Source organism: Castor canadensis, chromosome 1, assembly GCF_047511655.1.
Source record: "Castor canadensis chromosome 1, mCasCan1.hap1v2, whole genome shotgun sequence".
Lineage (NCBI taxonomy): Eukaryota > Metazoa > Chordata > Mammalia > Rodentia > Castoridae > Castor > Castor canadensis.
The window spans coordinates 198,334,649-198,355,184 of record NC_133386.1 but is presented as its reverse complement, the minus strand read 5'-3'; the positions used below and the strand labels follow the sequence as shown (position 1 = coordinate 198,355,184).

Here is a 20,536-nt window from a genome sequence, read left to right as displayed (position 1 = left end):
CACTGGGTACACCATGGTTCAGGGACCAGCCGAGCTGTTCCACAAACACCCCCAAGGAGTAGAGCGGGGGAGATTGCCCATCCCAGGCCTGCCCTCACCTTGCTGTCCTGTATGACTTGGAGCAGCTTATCTGTCTTCTCTGAATCCAGGTATAAAATAAGGGGCAGATGTTAACAGGGCCACAGTGTACAGTTGTACAGTCGTGTACTGCACAAATGCATCTGGCTGTCCAGATACTGCCTTGCAGGTCAGAGACCTGGTACCAGGCTACGGTTCATGCTCTAGTCACTTCACTGGAGAGAACGAGGCACAAGCCTTTGTTGTCAGCCTTCCCCTGCCCCTGCCCCTCACCCCTTATTGGTCCAGGTGTCTGTCCATCATGGACTCACCTCCATCTCTCTGGAGACAGACCCCTGCCATTCTTCCTGCCCTGCCACTATTCCCTATTCTACTCAAACCATCTAGTGTGGACCCAGAAGGCCTGGAAGTCCTGTTCTAACCCCCACCCCCATTTTATAGACCAGGTTGCTGAGGCCTAAGGAAGTATGGGCCTAGTACAGTGCCTTGTCCTAGAATCAGTGACTCAGAGGCTCCACCCAGTCTGACTCTAAATCCTACCCTAGCCCCTCCACCCTGGCACCAGCTCTCCAACTCACCCCTCCTTTTCCCAGCCCCCCAGAGTGACTGTCACACTCCTCTGCTTCAATGTTCTTTATTTCCTCAGGAAAGTAGCTAGGGGAGTTCCAGTGGGAGGACGGGGAGAGTAGGGACAGCAGCTCAGCTCTCATGCCTGGGGTTGGCAAACCTGGGAGGAAGGAACAGAGCCGGGATCTGAGTGAGGAGTTCAGTGTGGATAAGCACTGGCCCCCAAAATGCCCCTGGATCAACCACTCCCATTTTGGGGCTGGGGTCCCTAGGCAGCACTTGTTTGACCTAGGGCTTGGGACCTGGGGCTTTCCGATGATGGCTGCCCACTGAGGGAGCAACTGCAGGAGTGAATCCTGACCCCTTACCGGGACTTAGGCTCAGCTGGATTCCATGTGACGGCTGCTGTAAGGTATGTCACGGTAAAAGGGGTCAACTGAGGTCAGGGTTCTGCTGGCAGAGAGGAGGCAAATGGGAAGGAGGAGGGCATGGAGTCTGAACCCTCTTCTTTTGCCAGCCCCTCCCAGGGAGCCTGAGAGCGGGCCAGGCCTGAGCCAGGGCAGCCAAGCCACAAACATTCTTTGCCTGCCAACTCAGGCCTTTGTTGTGTAAGTGTAGGTTTTGAGGAACTGAGCAGAAAGGAATCATGGGAGAGGTAGATACGCAGTCCATTCATCTTTGGATCTGTCCCCCTCTGTCCCTGTCACCCAAGGGGCCACTGGAGGAAGAGCAGCCATGCAGAGAGAGGAGTCACTGGACAGAGAGAGGAGCCCAGCAGACAGGAGGAATAAAAGCCAGCCAGAGGAAATGACCTCTCAGACAGACAGATGGACAGAGGCATGGGATAGGTAGGTCTGGAGCTGGCCTGGATAAGGCTGGGGTGTGAGGAGGGGAAGAACTGACAAAGCTGGTGTGCTACCTTCCCACGTGGGGGTGCATGTGCCTCAGGCTCTCTGAGGGACTCGGGGTGGCCTCCATGCGGGAGACTGGCTGGTTAAGGGCATAAGCTCCTGCCACTTGGGGCTGGATGCCTCCTCGAGTCCAGCCTTCCCTGTCCAGACCCTTGGGGATGTTCTCAAAGTACCTAGGACAGAACAGGGTTCATTAGCTCCCCACTGGCCTTGCTCACCTCCCTCCTCAGCTTCCCCTGCCCTTCTCTTCTGCCCTTCTCTGATAGGACCTTGACCCTTGAGCCCTCCAGCCTCCCTGTTGTTGGCTGCGTGTCTCCTCCACCCAGTGCACCTAAACCCTTTTCCACTTGGGCCCTCTCACTTAGGAAACCTGCCATCCCCTTCCCTAGGCCGGGTGTCCACCCCCCGCCATCCTGCCCAGGCTGAGACAGCTGTTGCTCTTCTCCATTTGCCCTGTTAGCACCTGGGTGGGCTTGTCTCAGCCACCTCTCGAGGCATCCTACATCCCTCCGCCTCACCAGCATCCCACTGAGCCCTGGGCCCGGTTCTGAGGGCACAAAGATGAATAAGGTGTGGGCCCACCCTTGGCTTATGAAGAGGGGGTGCAGATAGATCCATGCAGAAATCAATGACTACAACCCCTGGGGGCTCCAGGTGCCCCAGCAAGGACCAGTGTGTGCCTGACACCTGGCTGGAGCTCAGGACATGCCGATGGGGGCAGGTGGTGGTTGGGGAGGGACTTAGCAGAGAGGCTCTGGCTGGGGGGCTGTTGCAGTCTCAGGAGGGGGCATTCATCTAAGCACAGGTGACAAAGTTGTCTCTCAATACCCAGAGTGAGTGTCCCTTCCTCCCCTCAAGAACAGCTGCTGAGGCTCCTAATCAACTTGGGGATCTTTGTCACAAAGGGCAAGAGTTTAGCCCAGAGGCCATCAAGGGCTCTTCCAGCTCAGACCTCAAGCTGACTGTTCCCTCCACTGTCCTCCTAGCCACAACCCTAACCTCTTTTCAGTCTGGGCTTCAATGTCACCCTTTCAAAGCCACCCTGTTCCCCTGGGCCTCCCACCCCTCCTCTCCTGCTCCCTCGTAACACACTCCAGCCCCCCACTGACTGGCCACATCCATGGCCTGTTCCTCCTCCTCGACTGAGGCCCACTCCTAGGATCTAGGCCAGTGCCCATCCCTCAGTCAGGACTCAGGGAAAGTCTGAATTGAATGAATTCTGTGAGGTGTCCAGGAGCAGGGGCAGGAGAGATGGGCTGAGGAGCAGAGCAGAAGGGAACTTCCAAGTTGGGTAAGGCTTGAGAGACAAAAGCCTGGGAAAATGAGGACAGAGTGGGGTACCCTGGAGTATTGGGGCTCTCGGTGGGGAGGGGGCAGTATGTATATACATGAGAGATGCTTTAGGGAAGCTTGGGTGTCCCAGCTCAGAGGATTCTGTCCCAAGAATTTACTTCCTTTGTACCACTCACTCCTGTAACACTCTCCTTACCTAGCCCTGGCCCCGAAAGCTGCCCGCCATGGCCTCTCTGGGAAACCCTCCCTGAGGCCTCGCTCTGCCCAGGGCTCCAGCAGGCAGAACTTACCTGTGAGGGAGCACAGAGCTCATTGCCATGGACGGGATGTAGTATCTTAGTAGCTGCTGTGGTTACCGCAGACCCCTGTACCACCTTACCCTTCCCATGCCCGCCAGCCTGACCACCAGCGGTGTCCTGCTCTGCAAATCTATAGGGGTGCCACCCTTGGATTGCTGGAACCTACTTCACCTGAGCAAGGAGGCCCCTGGGACTTAAAATCCATCCAGAGACAGCCTGCAACCAGTGACGGACGGACGTGAGGGTGTGCAAACCCCAGCTCTCTCACCCTTGGCTAGGTTAATTCTGAGTTGTGTGTCTTACAGTTTTCCTCATGAGACAGCTAGCCTTCTAACACCTCCATTACTGGCAGCTTTCCCTCCGACTCCACTTCACACTTCCCCAGGCCCTGGGAAGGACTTGCACTTGAATGCCTGTCTAAGGGTCTGCGTCTGGGGACCTCTGCACTAATTCAGTGTTGGTCTTCTCCCTGAGGCTGTGAGCTCATTACTCAGACCATCCTCAGTCTCCCAGTCTGTCAAATGGGTCTCAGCTTAGCACCAAGAAGGGGGCCTCACCCTTGGTTGTAGGTGGTCAAGTAGCGATGATCTCTGTCAGGGTCATAGGAGCTCCGGACATAGGTGGGGTTGTTAAGACTGAACCCTGTGGGCTCCTGCACAAGGGGGAGACAGAGGAATGGTCAGGTCTGAGGTGTAGGTGTAGGGGACAGGGGTGGAGTCTGGGTGCAGCAGCCCTCACCTTGTTCCCCACGGTCTCCTGGCCAAGCATGGCAACATTTGTCTGTTGCACTCGCTGGGGGGACTGGTACTGCCGGTGGCTTATGCTGCTGGGCTCCGGGCTGGGAGGGGGCACCTACAGGGGGCAGAGCCACAAGACGGGAGGCCAGGATGGCCAGGATGAGGCCACAAGGATGGAGGGAGGGCAGGCAGATGCACTTCTCCTTCCTGCCAAGTCTAACCAGCTGTTTAAGAGCCCACTGCTCCTTCCGGCCCTTGGGCCTTCCTCTCCACTTATGAGACCCTTCCTCTACATCTCCATACTGGGCCCAAATGCCACCTGCCCAAGAGACCTCCTTGTTACTCACTCTGGGGTTCAAAGTCCTTTCATTCACTCGGCTGTAGCCTGTCTCCCGTTCGGAGCCTCTGGCCAACACAGGGAGGAACTCACTTCCCTGAAGCAAGCAAAGCAGCCATGGACACCTGAGTGCAGGTGCCCCTCTGCACTTCCCCAGAGCCATGTCTCACCGCCCCCTACCCCAACAGCCCCTGCGTGCCTCAGCACAGCAGCTTACATGAGGGTGACCCATAGGGAGGAAGTCAGACTTGGTGACACTCCGGCCTGGGTGGAGGACCTGGTAAAGTGTTCACAGAGGAGCCTCAGCCTGGCCGAGGCAGCTGGCCCCTGTACTCGGGTGCTCCCACCTGAGGCTCCCACAATGCTGAGCTTGCAGCAGGGCTTGGCACAGATGGGCATCTCTGGGGTGACTGAGGCAGGGGAAGAGTTTAGGGAGAAGGACCATCCCAGTGACCCTGAGTGGAAGTCTGAGTGACTTGGCTGTATCCCCTCATGTGTTTGGGCCTCATTCTGTTTTGTAAAGTTGGACCAAAGCCGTGTTTTCCACCCAAGCTCTTTTATCTTGGGTTTGAACTCAGAACTTTGTAGCTCACATTTATAAAAAGCCAGGAAGCTTCAGTCACCCTGAGATTCTAGCGGGGACCAAGGGGACTTACAGGGTCCCCAGGGAGGGCCTGGGAGGGTGGCTGGAAGACAATGGGGTTCTTGGTGGATTCTTCTGTGAAGCCGGTCTCCTCCTTGGCGCCAAGTGACTTCTTCTGCAAGAGGTCTGTAAAAGACAGGTCCCCTCTGGGGCCTTTCCTCTGAGGTTCAATGTCCCAGCAGGAGAGGAAGGAACTGAGGCCAAGGACTAGAGACCCGAGCCTTGAAAATCATGGTCAGCAGAGGGAGGACTCCATGATGCAGGCCAGAGAACGAGAGAGGAGGATAGATGGAAGGGCCACAGATGACAGACCCGGAGCCTGCTATGTTCAGACCAGGTGGCCCTGCTATGCAGCAGACCTGGCCACTGAGTCCAGCCCTGGGGACACAGTTTCCTCAAGGCTCCTGTATTTCTTCCACTGGTGGCTTTTGAGTCCTGTGCCAGCTCCTGGTGCCCCTAGGGGATGTTTTCTAGGTGCCCAGACAGGTTGGAAGGGTGGAGTGAGTTCAGTCATGGACTTACCTGACTGGCTGGGAGTCTGCTTGAGATACTTAGAGTTATACTCAGATGTCATGAAGCGCGGGCCCTACAATACAAACGGTGGGGTGATGGAGGACACAGGCAGGTGGCTGGCAGTGGTGGAATAGCTCTTCCAGTGCGTGAGCTCTGAGTGAGCTGGGGAAGGGGGGCGGGCAACACAGCACCCCAGCTCAAGTCTGTGCCCGATGGAGCATCACATTGTCACAGATGCCCCCATGACAGTATCAAGTGTCACATGCCACACTAGGTTCTTACAAATGACTTCAAGGGACCCTGACAGGGGCAAGGGAGCTGTGAAGGAGGGGAGGTCTGATGGGAAGAAACGCACACATGCTCAGGGTGTAGACAGGCAGGGGACAGAAGGGTGATGGTGCTGTTTGGGGAAACAATGAACAGCCCACATGCAGTAGCTCCCTGGGTGAGTCAGCGCAGGAGAGGAGGAGGCGGGCACGGCCCCCTCGCTCTGCCCGCAGCCTCTGGCGTCCACTCACGTAGCGTGAGTTCTCCCACTCCAGCGAGCCCTTGCCCTGCTGCTGGTGGAGTAGGGGTACATCCTTAGGTTCCAGCCCCGTGATGGTCTGGGGCCCATGATCCTGGGTGTCGAAATGGACCTTCCTGACCTGGAGGAGGGAGCACCAGTGACCCTCTGGGCAGGTGAGGGGATGGCAGTCACATTCTGATCCTGATTTTGCCCTTGACTCCTACAGAGGACCGGCACAGCAGGCTTGAGGGACCCCATCACAGCAAGCATGAGAACTGCAATGCTCAGGTCTCACATCATTGCTGCTACCCTCACAGTGACTCCTAGCATCCCCACAAAGGCCCTCAGGCACTGTGACTCCTCGTGTTGCAGCAGCCATTTGCCCCCTTACAATTCTCTCACATAAAGCACTCCCACTTCAGGGCCTTTGCACTTGCTGTTTGCACTGTCCAAAATACTCTTCCCTTGGGTGGCTGCAAGTCGAGGATGCTAGCCTCTTTCAATTTTTGTCCAGTGTCTCCACAGCAAGCTCTTTCCTGACTCCTTCACTTTTACTTCACCCCTACTTCTCCTGTGTCGTATTTCCCCCTGTTCCTATCATCTCCAACTGTGAAAGAGATGATCAGAACAGATTGGTTGGATGAATAAATGAATGAGAATGCATTATGGTGACCATGGTGATGGTAAGAATGATGGTAATAATAGCCAGAATGAGCCCCTGCCTGGCAAGCACGGGCCCTGAATTCAAACCCCAGTACTTCCAAAAAAAAAAAAAAAAAAACAAAACCAGAATGATGGTAATGATAATCATAGAATGGGGGTAATCATGACAACAGTGGGGGGACAATGAAGATGGTGACTCCTCTATGCTGTCATCTCAGCCTTGACCCACCATTGGCAGTACTGTCCCTGCCTGCTAGGAGGACCCCATCACTCCAAGCTCCCAGCCTTCCCGCCCACTCTAGGGCTCCCCTGCCCCAGCCCCGGCTTCACACTGACCTCTTTAGTGAGGGGCACCGTGTTGGGTTTCTCCCGCCCATAGGCTGAGCTGGTCTGGTACATATTCCAGGGTAGTGGGCCCTTGCCATCAGGCACCTCCAGGGGGCAGTAACTCTGACTGGTCACTGTCTGGAAATTGTCCCGGAGTTGTTCCCTAAAGTGGCAGGGGTGCGGGAGGAGGGGAGTGCAGAGAAATACAGAGCGGGAGCTAGGACATTCAAGGCCACCTGTCTTGTCTTGTGGGGCTTCATTGCTTGTGCCTAGAAACTTCCCACCTCCCTCCCCCTCTCCCAGACTCCTCAGGTGTCCCCTAGCCTTAGGACCCCCAAGCTGGGCAGCACACCCTGAGCCACCCAGGACCCCAGGCCTCCGTCCTTCGAGGCTCAGCATCCCTGTCCTTGGAGGCTGGAGTTGCCTGAGAACAGAGGCCCAGCAAGGGAGGAATGGAGGGGGAAGTAGGTTATACAGACCGTACCCCATGGCTGGGCTATCCAGGGCATCCAGGTGGGGTTGGTAGGAGACCAGGGGCCGGTAATTCGATTTGTAGCCTGTGCCTACGTGACTGCCCATGCGGGGCTTGAACTCCTCCCGACCTGTCAGAGGGCCAACAGGATTGGGGCTAGGCAGGACTGCAGGTCAGCAGAGATAAGGAACGTTAAGCGGACAAGGCTGGCATCCCTTGGGCAAAGGGGTCACTATGGCAGGGCCATTCTAACAGTGCAGTCTTTGGAGGGTGCAGAGGACAAATCAGTTCCATGTGGTGGGTAGCTCTGTGATGTGACCCACTTGAGGGACTTCTCCTCCCTCAGGGCCCCTCCCTTCGTATCCAGTGTCCTAGAGGTGGCTCAGTACAAGTCTGTCCTCACCATAGGCTGTGCAGTAGCTGGTGGCGTAGAATTTCAGGGGGTCCGAGCAGCCCCCTGAACTCATCTTCACATAAGGGGAGACAACCCCCAGGGGGAGTTTCCCCATCATGATTGCTGTGGGGCAAGGCCCCCGGGGCCTAAGGAGGAACACGGGAAGCCTCATCAGTCCCCAGCCTGGGCTCTGAGGACCACAGCAGCGACAATCAACTCCCACACATCCAAACTCTGTCCCCATCCTGCCACCCACACCCCAAACTGAAGAAAGAAGTGATGTTCAACTCTTGTCTCATGGTTACTTGTGTCTCATGTCATCTTTTCAACACTTTCTTATTAACTTTTGACATCATATCCCCATTTTACAGCCAGGAAACGGAAGTTCCCGATGATGAAGGATTTGCTCACAATAGGAGGTAGAGCCAGGATTCAGACCTGGGTGTCTGACTCCTGCGGCCCTGTGATTCTCAGGGAATAAATGACAGAGAACATCCTGCCTGGGGAATTTAATGGGTCACTCAGCTTGGTCACTCACACCCAGCCCCACCTCCGTGTCTCTCCCTCAACTCCCTGGCCTTGCCCAGGTTGTCTCTGGAGGTTGTCTCTCCTCCCTGGGGTCCCATGACAGCGAGCCCCACCCTCACCTGCCCTCCACAGTGGCTCTGAGGTCGGCAGAGGCTGCAGGAGGCAGGAGCTGCTCTGGAGAAGCCGGCCCTCTGGGAGGTGGAGGTGGCCAAGCCAGAAGCCAGAAGAAACAGAGCGTTGCCTAGCAACCAGCGCCTAGCAACAGCGTCCCCACGCCTCTGAAGCCCTTCTAGAGGGCTGAACTGGCTAAGAGGCGAAGGCCTGGAGCAGGGAAGGTCAGGCCCCTCTTCACTGCTCCTGCCCCATCCCAGCCGCCTGCACGAGGCCGGTTAGAGTTGCTGTCTGAGTGACATGAAATAAAAGATAAATCCGAACGATCACTGCCATTTATTTAGTACCCACTTCTCACCAGATACTTTACATCCTTTATGTCTGTCCTCCAAGCAGCTCTTCCAGGTAGCTATTATTATCCCTATTTTCACAAGGGGAGCATGGGCTTAGACAAGCAAAGTGGCTTGACTGGCCAAAGATCTCGCAATCAGAAAATAACCCAGTTTGAGACTCAGACGTGGGTGGATCTGGATCCCACTCTTATGCCTCTCGGTAAATTAATGTTTACTATGTTCTGCTCCAGGCAAATCTGTGCTAAGTCCTTTTATACACATTACCTTGTACAATCCTCATCCACCCTGGGAACTGGGGGCTCCTGGTATCTAGCCAATAAACTACAGCAGCAGTTAAGAGGGTATCTCCAGGCTGTTCTGCTAGCTTCCAGATCATCCTCTCCCCACACCCATTCCCCATCTTAACCAAGCACAGAACAGTACCCCACTCACGGGGCTGCTGGCGGGTGAAATGAACCTGTGGATTCGGCATGTGCCTGAGGAGAATGGGGGCGAGGATGGTTCCTGCTCACAGGCTATTGTTCAAATGAAGCGCTCAGCCAGCTCCCCAGTCCAAGACAGCATCCGCGACAGCCCGTTTGCCTTGTTGGCTTTCAGGCTTATAAATGTTGTGACGATCGAGTACCTCCCTGGGGGAGACCCAGTTTGTAGCATTTGCCCATTTCTGGGGTATAAATACTTCCATGTGGCTGTTTTCAAACTACCAACAAAATGTCCTCAAATGGGGACTTGTGAAGGTAGCTGAGTACTCCACAGTATTTCTACCACACGGATCCAACAGATGTGAGCAACCTCAAAGGCATGAACACTAGGAAAATGCACCAAGATAATTAGGAGGAGATGGGTTTTATATATGTATTACCTTTATTTATTTATTATTTTGAGGTGCTGGGGCTTGAACTCAGGGTCTTGTGCTTGCTAGGCAGGTGCTCTACCACTTGAGTCATGTGCCATATTTTTAATATAATTCACTAAATTGCAACTTTGAGTAATTTAATTTTTAACAGTGCCCAACTTGCAGATGTCCTGGAAGTTTCTCTTCAGTTCTTCTGAGTGTGTGAGCTTCCTCCAGTGCACCCTTGCTTACCCAGGAAAGCGAGGTACGAACAAAGGTGAAGAGGCAGGAGGTAGAGGGGATGCCCAGCCCAAGAGATGTCTTCGCCCCACTAGCCCTGCCTGGGAGGACACTTGTGACCCCTCAGAGAGGCTCTGGTCTCAGGTGACCAACGCTTACAGAGGGCTACAGGGCAAACTGGGTTTCTAACCTCCAGAGCAAGGACTGTTCAGAGCAGGTAGGCTGCATGGACAGGCGAGTAAAACCACACGGCTCTGCCCACCAACAAACTACTGACAAAGGCTCACATGAGCTCCCTGCATGAAACACAAGGGGAAGACCGCCATAGTGGGGTGGTGCACACACAGGGTGAAGGGAGAGAGAGGCCCTCCATGAAGTGTGCCTGAGAAGTGGTCACAAGCCAGAGCTCAGACTATGAGGCCAGATATCATGGACTCTGGCTCTGTATTAAATACTTACAGGACTTGGTGAGTGATATTGTGCCTCAGTTTCCCCTTCTGGAGAATGAGGGGGTAATGGTATCTCCCTACAGACTGTTGCATAAATGAAGCACTTAACCTAGCACCTGGGATATGGCAAGTGCCATCTACTATTTAGGGAGTGACCCTAGAGAGAGGTGCCTTTTGAGTGCTCACTGCTTGCTAGGCAAGGGGTTGGGCCCAAGGGACATAGACAGAGCTCCACAGAGCTCTGACCTCGGGGAGCCTTGAGCCTCGGGGATCTCAGGCACAGCCATGTGATGTGGTGAAAGAAAGCGCTCAACTCCAGAGCCTGAGCTCAAGACTGTTTCTGCTGCAAGACTCAGGGCTTACCTCCCTGAGCCTATTTCTGCACTCGTCTCACAGGGTCACTGGTGGATGTGAAATACGCTATGCACTGTGTCTGTCAGTAGTAGGCTGCACAGGCAGAGAAGAGGGAGGGAAGCAAGGGCAAAGGTGGGGTGAGCAGACTGAAATCCAAGACCTGTCCTGTGAGGCTGGAGCATAATGAAGAGAGGAGGGCTTAGCTGGGAGAAGCAACTCCCAGGGAGGCTGTGGCCAGGTCTCCTTTTAGCAGGGTGGAAGGGGTGAGGGGATGGGTGGAGAAAGGCTTGAAATGGTCCCCTAGGACATCTTGAGAGGCTAGAGTTGACAAGGGACTCCAGCAGGAGTTCTGGGAGGTGGCCTTTCCACTGGCCTCACTGGCATTAGGTCTGGCAGCTGTGTTCCCAGAGGCCTGTGGGGTTTTTTGCTGTGTGGCGACATCCAGCGGCAGCAACGAGAACTGCAGGATGTGCCATAGGTGCTGTCCTACAAGGCTGGAAGGCTCCTGGAGGTGGAACAGAGTGGCCAGGTGCTCCCAGCCTCGCTCACTTCCACATCCTCCCTGTACTCCAGCTCTCCAGAACAGAAGAAGCAGGCCTGGAGCTTACAAAGGGCAAAGGGCCTAGGGGATACCTACCTGGATTCAGGTCCTAGCAGGAACGGAATTGCTGTGTGACTTCCATACCTCTTACCTGTGGGCCTCAGTTCTTCCCTCCGTACTACAAAGGAACGGACTAAGCAATCCTTCCAGATCTGAGTCTAGGTCGGAGATTCAGACCACACCTCACTCCACTTTCTTCCTCTGTGCCAAGCCCTCTCATCACTTTTCACTCTGGCCCTATAAGATAGGAACTATTGTCAGGTTTAGTTTGTATATGAGGAAACTGCCTGTGGCCCCACAGATAGAAAGAAGAGGAACCAAAACCAAACCCAGTTCTGACTCCAGCCTGCTGGAACGTGCTGGCAGCGTCTCTGCAGTGTTGGGACTGTAGCAGTGGGCTCTGGTACCCCTTGGTCCACCTCATTGATTTCCAAATGGATAGACTGCCCTGGCCAGATGGATAACCTCATTTTCCTTTCTAGCCCTGCCCAATACAGTCAGGGTTTTTTTTTTTTTTTTTTTTTTTTTTCTTTTAAGACAGGGTCTCTCTGTATACAGACTGACCTTGAACTCACTTTGTAGCCCCAGCTGGCCTTGAACTCACTTTCCTTCTGCCTTCACCTCCCAAATGCCGGGATTGTAATAGGGATTCAGTACCACACCTGGCAAGATTCACTCGTTTCCCCTCTGTGATAAGGCTACAGACACATGGAGTCTGCTTTGGACACCAGTCCTGCCTCCCTTTCAAATCCTGGGAGGTCAAGGCTTAGCCCAGCAGGAGGACATATTGGGGCCTCGGGCCCATGGAGCTCCTTAGCTTCAGGCCCTAAAAGGTTCTGAGGCCAGAGCACAGAACCCTTAAACCACTAGGCCCTGAGTGGAGAGAGACAGCCACACTCTGTTCTGGGCTAAATGGGCTGTAGATCTCCAAAAGAGGCTTAGTGGGAGCAAAAGAGACAGCACACATGGAGCATGCGTTGTTTTGCCTGCTTGATTTGCCTTTATGGCCAGCCTCGGAGGACAGAGCCAGGGTTCTTGCCAGAAACAGATAAGTCAGCAGACTTCAGCTTAATAGGGGAAACGCTTCCTAACACATCAAACCGTCCAAGAAGGGAACAGGCTGCCCTGGGGGAAGTGAGTTCTCCATGCCAGGAGGCATTCAAGCAGGAGCGTCATAGGATGACACTGACAGCTACTCACTCAGGGTTTGTTAGGTTCCGGGCACTGTCCTAAATGCCTCCCGTCAGCACATCTACGCCTCACCACATTCCTTTGGGGTAGGTAGGATCAGTTCTTCCCTTCTTTTCTTTCTTCTTCTTTTTTTTTTTTTTTTATTGGTGGTACTGAGGAGGTGAGGCCTTGCATTTGCTACACAGGTGCTGTACCACTTCAGCTCCAGCCCCAGCCCCTTTTTTCCTTTACCTATTTTTGGGATACGGTCTTGCCGGCCTGGGCCAGCGTAAACTGCAATCTTCCTATTCATGCTTCTTGTATACAGCTGGGATGACAGGTGTGATCACGATGGGGGTCTTGGGAACTTTTTGCCCTGAACTGACCTTGAAATATCATCCTCTCCATCTCTACTCCACAAGTGGCTGAGATTACAGGTGTGAGCCACTACACGCAGCCCAGTTCACCATTTTACAGAAGAAGGGACTGAGGCACAGAGGCTACATAACTTGCCCAGGGTCACACAGCTAGTAAGGGGACAGCTATTTGCACCTGGACAGCCTGGCTCCAAAGCTCATGCTAGGATCACTCTGATATCACCTTGTAGATTGAGCTAGAGGTTCTCCAAGCTAGTTTCAAAATATGGCCATTGATGACAGTTTTTTTTTTTAATCCTTTTTAAAACCATCCTTCTGGTGGTGTCTCCACACTCAGCTTCTCTGTCTGTGCTGGGGAAAACATCCACAGAAGAAAAGATCCTTCCAAAGGGGCCGAGCTGATTGGGAAGTGAGTCCCCTGGAATACAGTGAGAGAACTGAGCCCTCCCAGCTGAGGCTGAGGTGGCAGGGAGAAGAGACGAGAAGTCATCATATTCATACGATTGAGGTTGGGACAACCTCCTGGCTTCAGGGGAGCCCTGAGGCAGGGAGGGCCTGGGGGTTGGGGAAGGGTCAGGTAGGATTAGGTGTTACCTGCCAGGAATGCCTTGGATGCTTGTATCTTAGGTGAGCTTAGGTCACCTTTCTGAGCCTCTTCTAGAATTTGGTCTAGAGGTCTGGCTCTGGCACAGATAGTGCTGTGTGACCTTTCTTAATTAACCACTCCTCTCTGGTCCTGCTGTTATGAAGAGAGGGTGCTGAGCCAGAATTGGAGGATTGGCTCATTTGCTTTTAGTTTAAGATATGTTTGTTTGGCCTCAAGACCTTAGAATTTATAATACATACATACATGGAAATGTCACAATGAAACTCCCTGTGCAGATATCTTAAACAAGTAAAATGGTCCTTTTTTTTTTTTTTTCAAAAACAGAAAACAGGAAAGCAAAATAGATCCTGTCTGGGAGTTGGTATAGTAGGAGGAGTCAGTAGGAAGTGGGAGGATATAAGAAAAGGAATAGGAGGGTGAATATAGTAAAAATATCATGTATTCATGTATGAAAATGGAAAAATGGCACCTGTTGAAACTATTCCAGGAATGGAGGTGGGGGTAAAGGAGAATGATGGAGGTTGGAGTTCAACTATAATATAGTGTAAGAACTTTAGTAATGTCACAATGTACCCCCAGTACAACAATAATAAGAAAGAAAGAAAGACAAGACAAGACAAGACCTTGGAACTCCTTCTTCAAAGGGATACTGAAATGATGGTTGGGTCCACGTCCCCTTTCTGCCGCCCCCAACCACCTGTGAGATGGCAAGGAGCCTCTAAGGTCCTTCCCCTCTGCGCACTATGGAGGAGTGTGGAGGGGAGTCCGCTCACTCCAGCCCACACTTGGCATTAGCTGGACCTGCACTGGCCATTCCTCCCAGCCCACACCCCAAGGACATGAAGTTCTTGGAACAGAGCCTATCAGACCTCCTGTTCTGTCCATGGGAACACCGACTCCAAACCCAAATCCTTCTGAGGCCACCTGGCAGACCTTATCCAGCTCAGGTACCACCACACACTCCCCCTCATCTTACATCGCCCCTGCTGTGTGACCACCAGCTCTCAGCTGACCCCCCGCCCCAGGAGCAGTTTGAAAGAGGTACATGGCACATAGGACTGCTGGCATAGAGCTGGCTGAGGGAAGGCCAAGTCCATGGGAACTCTAGGCCACGGAATGGGACCACAGGGAGGCTGGGTTCCTGTGAAGGCCTTTCAGTAGGCCTGGGCTGGGAAGGTTTCCTGTAAGCTCAGGACCTCCTCATACCAAGTTTGAGGAGGCAATGCAGAGGCTGCTGGATCTGAATGGCCTAACGTTGGATTAAGAACCCTGCCCTTGGGGCCTCGTTGGCCTGCTTTGGGATCCAAGCTCCACTTGAGACTAGTCAAGAAGGTGCCCTTGATTCCCTTGTTACAACAAGAACAGGCAGCTGGGCCTTGGGCTGGAGTTAAGAGTGGAATGGGTCCTGTAAGAAAGAAACACAGCTGGGTGGACAGATGGGGCCCCCAGGAGTGCCAGTGGATAGGGCCAGCTGACCTCAGGCCCCACTGATGATATTGCCTACTCCCAGTTTCACTGCACTGGAACTAGAGAGCCATAGTGAGGCTGGAGGGCTTCCAGGACTAGGCCCACCTTTAAAAAGTGCTCTGGGTAGTAGAGCACCTGCCACTCAGTGTGAAGCCCTGAGTTCAAATCCCAGTACCACCACCACCAAAAAAAAAAAAAAGCCAAATAAAAAGTGCCCTGGGGCCTTTATTCACTGAGTGAGGTCACCACCAGAAACTGAAATAGCCTAAGTCCAATCCCCACCGAGTTCTTAAAAGGCAATAATTTCCAGGATAGCCAGACTGGCCACCTGCCCCCCAACCCAGCATAACCCAGGAGGATTCACTTCCTGCTGCTGTGGACGTTTCCTGGAAGAACTCTATTGTGCTTATTTGATGGTTGTTCTGTCTCTGCCTGCTCTGTTCTTTAATTTTCCCCTCTGGGTGAACTTGTTGATCTTGCACAAGATTTAAAAATTCATGACTCTTGTGGAAGACCAAGAGAGGTTGAACAGAAAACAAGAACCAGTCCCAATCCACACAGGCACGGAAGATTCTTGGCAGTGACCAGCAGGAAACCCAGGCTGCCTATCACTTTGGCCTTCCTTTTTGGGAATGGGTTCGTGTGTATTGTGTGTAGAAAGACTAAATCAAGGGGAATATTTGAGACCAGAGGGCAGCTGTGGAAGAGACCTCTGAGGCTTAGCCAGATCTCGTTCTCTTCTTCCTCTTGGGTATGTCTCTAGGAGAACCAGGCTTCTCAGAATCCTCACCATTCAGCAAGGCTGTAAGAAGTGACGTGTCACTTTTGGTCTGAGAGTGGTGTGAGTCCTCCAAACTCTCTCCTCCCCTTTGGTGGCAACTGTGGAGGTGGCATGCCTGGATCCCTAGATTACCACAAGGGAGCTGTCTTGAAGAATCATTCGATTCACACTAGACTTGGCACAGTGAAAAATAAGCCTGGCTTTGGTGTCACTGAGAGTTGGGAGTTTGTCATCATGGTCTAGCCTCATCTGACCAGCACATCTTTCTAGTTGAAAGAGAATAGGTAATGTTACCCATAGCAGGGTGACAACACCCTCTGAAGCAACCAGAAGTGTGGTAAGTTTGGGTGTTGGAAGGAACCTCATAAAACACTCGAAATATTTTCCATTAGCTTCTCAGACCTCATGAACTACTTCCATCGCAAAAAGACTGACACTGTCTGGGATCCAGGAGAGAGAGTTCCATAAGGAGCTTCCGCCTTCATCTATTTTTCAGTGGTCAATTAGTCTTTCAAGAAGCACCCACTCTTCCACACACTGCTAAGACAGGGGATAGGATGGAACATAATATATGGGCCTTTCCCATATGGAACTTTTAGTAGGAGAGTTATTCATAACTAATCTTACCATGCTGGCCTGTGGACACGTAGGGTAGAAGTACAAGCTTGGGGGCTGAGGGTGTGCCTCAATTGGTAGGGCACTTACCTGCCTAGCAAGTGCAAGGCCCTGAGTTCAAACACTAGTACCGCTAAAAATGATTAAGCTTGGTTGTTGGTGGTAGACCTGCCTGGATTCCAATTCCAGTTGACTCTATGCAATGCACTTGCTTAGCACAGTGCCTATTGGCTGGTAAGTCACACACACACACACACACACACACACACACACACACACACACCCTGCTGGTAAGTCACACACACACACACACACACACACACACACACACACCCTGCTGGTAAGTCACACACACACACACACACACACACACACACACACACACACACACACACACACACACACACACCCTGCCCCATGCTGCAGAAATAAAAGCAGTAGAGAAAGATTCAAACCGAGGCCTGGCTGGCCCCACAGGTTGCAGGCGTGGCCGACAGTTGTCTCTCCAGCTTTCAGGTCACAGGTCTGTGTTCTTTGAATACCCTTATGCCCAAAGTATTGTCCTTGCTTTATAGACATAGACACAAAGGTCCAAAAATGCGAGGATGCTTGTGTACAGTCACACAGCACAGTAGTGATGGGGATAAAGCTCAAAGCCAGGATGTACCAGTCTTACCCATCAAGTTCAGCTCAAATCTCTGACCACGCCACTTACTTAAGCCTGGCTGGCTGCAAGAGTATGACAGTGCCTGCCATATTTAATAGCTGGTATCTTGTGTGCTATCAACCACCAGAGATAGCAAGGTGTGCAGATCAGAGGGGGTTGCTGCTGCTGCTGCTGCTGTTGCTACAGAGGAGGCAACAGAAGTAAGTCTATGGCCTCAGGCAGTGGCCTCCAAGAAGTGCTGCTTGGCAGGATGAAGGCAGCAGGTCCCCAAAAGCATGGGGTGCTCCCAAAGGGGGTATGCTTTCTGTTGTTTTATAAGGGACATGGACCAGCTTTTTTATGTGTGGTATTGGGGCTTGAACTCAGGGCTTACACTTTGAACCACTCCACCAGCCCTTTTTGTGTGAGGTATTTTTCGAGATAGGGTCTCTCAAACTATTTGCCTGGGCTGGCTTCGTACTGCAATCCTCCTGATCTCTGCCTCCTGCGTAGCTAGGATTACAGGTGTGACAAACAGCTTTAAAAAAATTTAAAGTTATATATTTAAAAGGCCTGAAGAAGGGGAACAGTAATCTTATCCAAACAGCACACTGAACCCTTTTGCTCATGAGAAGGCAATATAGCCAAGGAGTTAGGGGCTGGCCACAGAGCAAGCCCTCATTACCCTGCGATCCTACGGAGACCCACTTTGGGTAAGCAGCACTTTTCAGTGCCTCTGCTTCTGTTAAAGTGGAGCTCATTTATTAGCAACAACGTGCTTTCCCCTTGGCGAGCACAGCTCTCTGCTGTCAGTCTCAGGATAGGGATAAAGGAGGCATTGTCTTGGATGTTTTCCTGACGCTGACCAGGACATGGGCCACTGTAACTCAGGATCCCAGCTCTGGAACCTGCCACACAGTCTATGGGCAGGTTAGGTGGCAGGGGTGTCTGGTATGATTTCTGGTTATTGAGTTTACATAAACATTGCTGCAAGAAAGCATTGCATCTGGACATTCACAATCATTCTCTGTGTGTGTGTGTGTGTGTGTGTGTGTGTGTGTGTGTGTGTGTGAGAGAGAGAAACTGATACTCTCAGAGCAGGCAAGTAAAATCTTTTGCTCTCTCCACCTACATACATATGCTTTGGCACTCACAATTCTGTCTAATATTAAGGCTTAAAGAGTTGTTTTTTGATTGGGAATTTCATCTTCATTTTAGATATATTAAATTGAACCTTCTTTTATTACAGATTGGTCATAATCAACTCCATTTTCCTCATAGAGGAATTTTATTTTTTTTTAAAGTACAGGGACTTGAATTTGGGGTCTCACACCTGTCTCCCACTTGAGCCATTCTGCCAGCCCTTTTTTGTGTTGGGAATTTTTAAGATAGTGTTATGGGAAACTCAAACAGAGTCACGGGACTCTGAGGCAAGGAAGAAATGCTTTATTGTGCCAGCACACACTCAGCAGACTCGTGTCTAAAGGCTGAGCCCCAAGAACAAAGGGATCTCACTTTATATACCCTTGCAAGCAGGTTACAGAGGCAATAAAGAAAAAAAAAAAAAAAAAGGTTTAACCCACATATGGTTACATGCAACTCTACAGGCTACTTCACCCTAGTGCCAAGTGCCCTTCTACCCCTAGTGCTATGTGACTCTCTTCATGTTTGGATGAAGTTTTATCTCTCTGCTATGCCATCCCTTCCCCCTGCTACTTTATCAGAGCACAGGCCTGTTTTTCTTTTGGTCCTCTTCCCTGATACCTTATTCCCCCCTTAGATGCTCAGACCCACCTAGGGTCAAAGAGCATCATCTTGATCTAGGGATTTGTATTTTTATAGCATCATTACATGTGTGGCTGTTTTTCTCTCTATAGTGGCCTCTATAATGGTCCTGATGGACCACAATATGAAGGGAACCAGGCAAGATAACACCAAACATGCTCCCAAGACAAGACCCATCGCCCTGCTTTCCATGACGAATGTAGCCTGCATTGTTTTCCTTACTCTGGGACCTTTAGTATTGCTTACTGGCAACCTGGCAAACCTGGGGAGTATATGAGCTGATGTAACAACCAACCTGTTGGTGGGTGCATGACACAAAGTATGGCTATGCGGAGGTCCCAACAACGGCTCTCTTGTAACATTCAGTACATGGGGGAACCTTGCAAGTGCCAACCCCAAAGGTGTAGAGGAGAGCAGGGGTGCATCCCATGTTTGAGCTTCCACTGTGCATAGACTAGTCAGTTTCCAGATTGACTAGAGCAGGGCTGTTGTCCCATTGTTTGTGGTCCCCTGTTGTCTCCAAGGAAGCGGAGTCCTCTTGAGGAAGGGCACAGGTGTTCCGGAGGGTGATCTTTCTTGGTGAGTCTGGGTCAGGGACGCACTCCTCTGGAGAGGCTGGCTTTACTTGGCTGTGGTTGATCCAAGGAGCAATTTTTACTACTTTAACTGCAGTAGGGATAGACAAGATAACAACAGAAGGGCCCCTCCAATGGGGTTTCAATGGTTGGACATTTTATTCTTTTACCCAGATAGTGTCTTTTGGTTTCTTTTTTTTTTTAAACTGAGTAGAATTATTACCATGGCAACAATATATTATCAGTATATATGTCCAAGAAAACACGTTGTTTAAATAAGTTTAAACCACCATCTTTAAGTATCAAAGGACATGTTTAGAGCCAGAAAAAATAGTCATTTTGTCTCTATTTAAGTAGAAAACCCGGTCTAAAAAATACGAGTTTGTGTCTGGAAGGGCTTTAATGCCAGATAGCTACACATGTGTAAGAACCATTTTTGAGAGGTCTGGCACGAGTGACTCCATTAGAACTTTGACAGCATTCCCCCTTGTCTCCAAACTGTTGGTCTCTGAGCAGTCTCCTCTGAAGAGCTTTTTCCCATCCAAGTACTAACCAGGCCCGACCCTGCTTAGCTTCTGAGACCAGATGAGATTGGGTGCATTCAGGATGATATGGCCTTAGACTGAAGATCTTTCTCGATTGGTCATTTTTTTTCCTCATCATGAGGATTTGCTCTTTCCTGGATTTTTGTTTGTTTGGTTGGTTTTGGTCCCACTTCGGGGGAACAGGGGGAGTGACAAGCAGATCAGGTGGGAGTCAGTGCCAACTAGACTCTTTTGGCCAAATTTAAGCAGCAAAGAGGCTTACAAGGAGTGGCTCTTAGGCAGTGGGCTTCTATACAAGGACAATACAAAAGAAAATCCAATAAAAGCAGACGTCCTAAATGCTAACCTGGTTGACACATAAGTACTCACTAAGTCATTTTTTTATGGACTTGATTGTAAATGCCCCAGAAGGATCAGAACTATAATGACAAAAACTTGTAAGAGCCATGGTTAAAATTTTGATGAACAATTTAGCAACTAACAGAAAAGTATATCAGTACCATTAACTTTCTGTTATTGTATTTATCTAAATTTTGTATTTTAGAAGGCTTGATATACTTGAAAAACATAAATATATTTAGTAAACAGGAACCAGCAACAGCATCACAGCTCTATAGAGGTTATATATACATATTAGTTTACTTGTTACACTTGAAGTAAAACCTTAAATTTTCTCATTAGTTGGCGGGGGCAGTGTCAGTGACCCCAAATAGCCCAGTCACAGACACATATAGGGTACTGACTGCATTAGAATT

At 51.3% G+C, this 20,536-nt stretch overlaps 2 protein-coding genes and 1 long non-coding RNA gene across 3 annotated transcripts in view; 1 reads left to right on the top strand and 2 right to left on the bottom strand.

Moving 5' to 3' along the window:
• Nucleotides 1-696: 696 nt before the first annotated feature.
• Saxo4 (stabilizer of axonemal microtubules 4) lies at nucleotides 697-8,479 on the bottom strand. The gene is made up of 14 exons (XM_020163649.2): nucleotides 8,390-8,479; nucleotides 7,752-7,888; nucleotides 7,361-7,478; nucleotides 6,886-7,039; nucleotides 5,897-6,025; nucleotides 5,388-5,451; nucleotides 4,879-4,991; nucleotides 4,440-4,499; nucleotides 4,233-4,319; nucleotides 3,887-4,000; nucleotides 3,706-3,800; nucleotides 1,565-1,729; nucleotides 1,014-1,095; nucleotides 697-805 (listed from the first exon to the last, which is right to left on the bottom strand). The coding sequence occupies exons 2-13, from the start codon at nucleotides 7,858-7,860 to the stop codon at nucleotides 1,026-1,028; spliced, it is 1,278 nt and encodes a 425-aa protein (XP_020019238.2). The 5' UTR covers nucleotides 7,861-7,888; nucleotides 8,390-8,479; the 3' UTR covers nucleotides 697-805; nucleotides 1,014-1,025.
• LOC141413827 (uncharacterized) lies at nucleotides 764-8,733 on the top strand. Its single transcript, XR_012438758.1, has 3 exons — nucleotides 764-1,057; nucleotides 1,358-1,493; nucleotides 8,114-8,733. It is a non-coding gene; the product is annotated as an uncharacterized lncRNA (long non-coding RNA).
• Nucleotides 8,734-18,307: 9,574 nt separating this feature from the next.
• Nucleotides 18,308-20,536, bottom strand: part of Sdhaf2 (succinate dehydrogenase complex assembly factor 2) — a 28,959-nt gene continuing 26,730 nt past the window's right edge. The window contains exon 5 of the transcript XR_002212428.2: nucleotides 18,308-19,327. The gene's annotated coding sequence lies outside the window, so the exon portion shown is untranslated. The remainder of the gene's footprint in view (nucleotides 19,328-20,536) is intronic.

What these genes read in the sequence shown, in the direction of transcription:
- Saxo4 (XM_020163649.2), bottom strand. Translation starts at nt 7,860, where the DNA reads ATGATGGGGAAACTCCCCCTGGGGGTTGTCTCCCCTTATGTGAAGATG. An exon ending in AGGCCCTCCCTGGGGACCCT is followed by an intron (nt 4,500 to 4,878) that starts GTAAGTCCCCTT and finishes ACACTTTACCAG; the next exon opens with GTCCTCCACCCAGGCCGGAG. An exon ending in TCCCTATGGGTCACCCTCAT is followed by an intron (nt 4,320 to 4,439) that starts GTAAGCTGCTGT and finishes TGCTTGCTTCAG; the next exon opens with GGAAGTGAGTTCCTCCCTGT.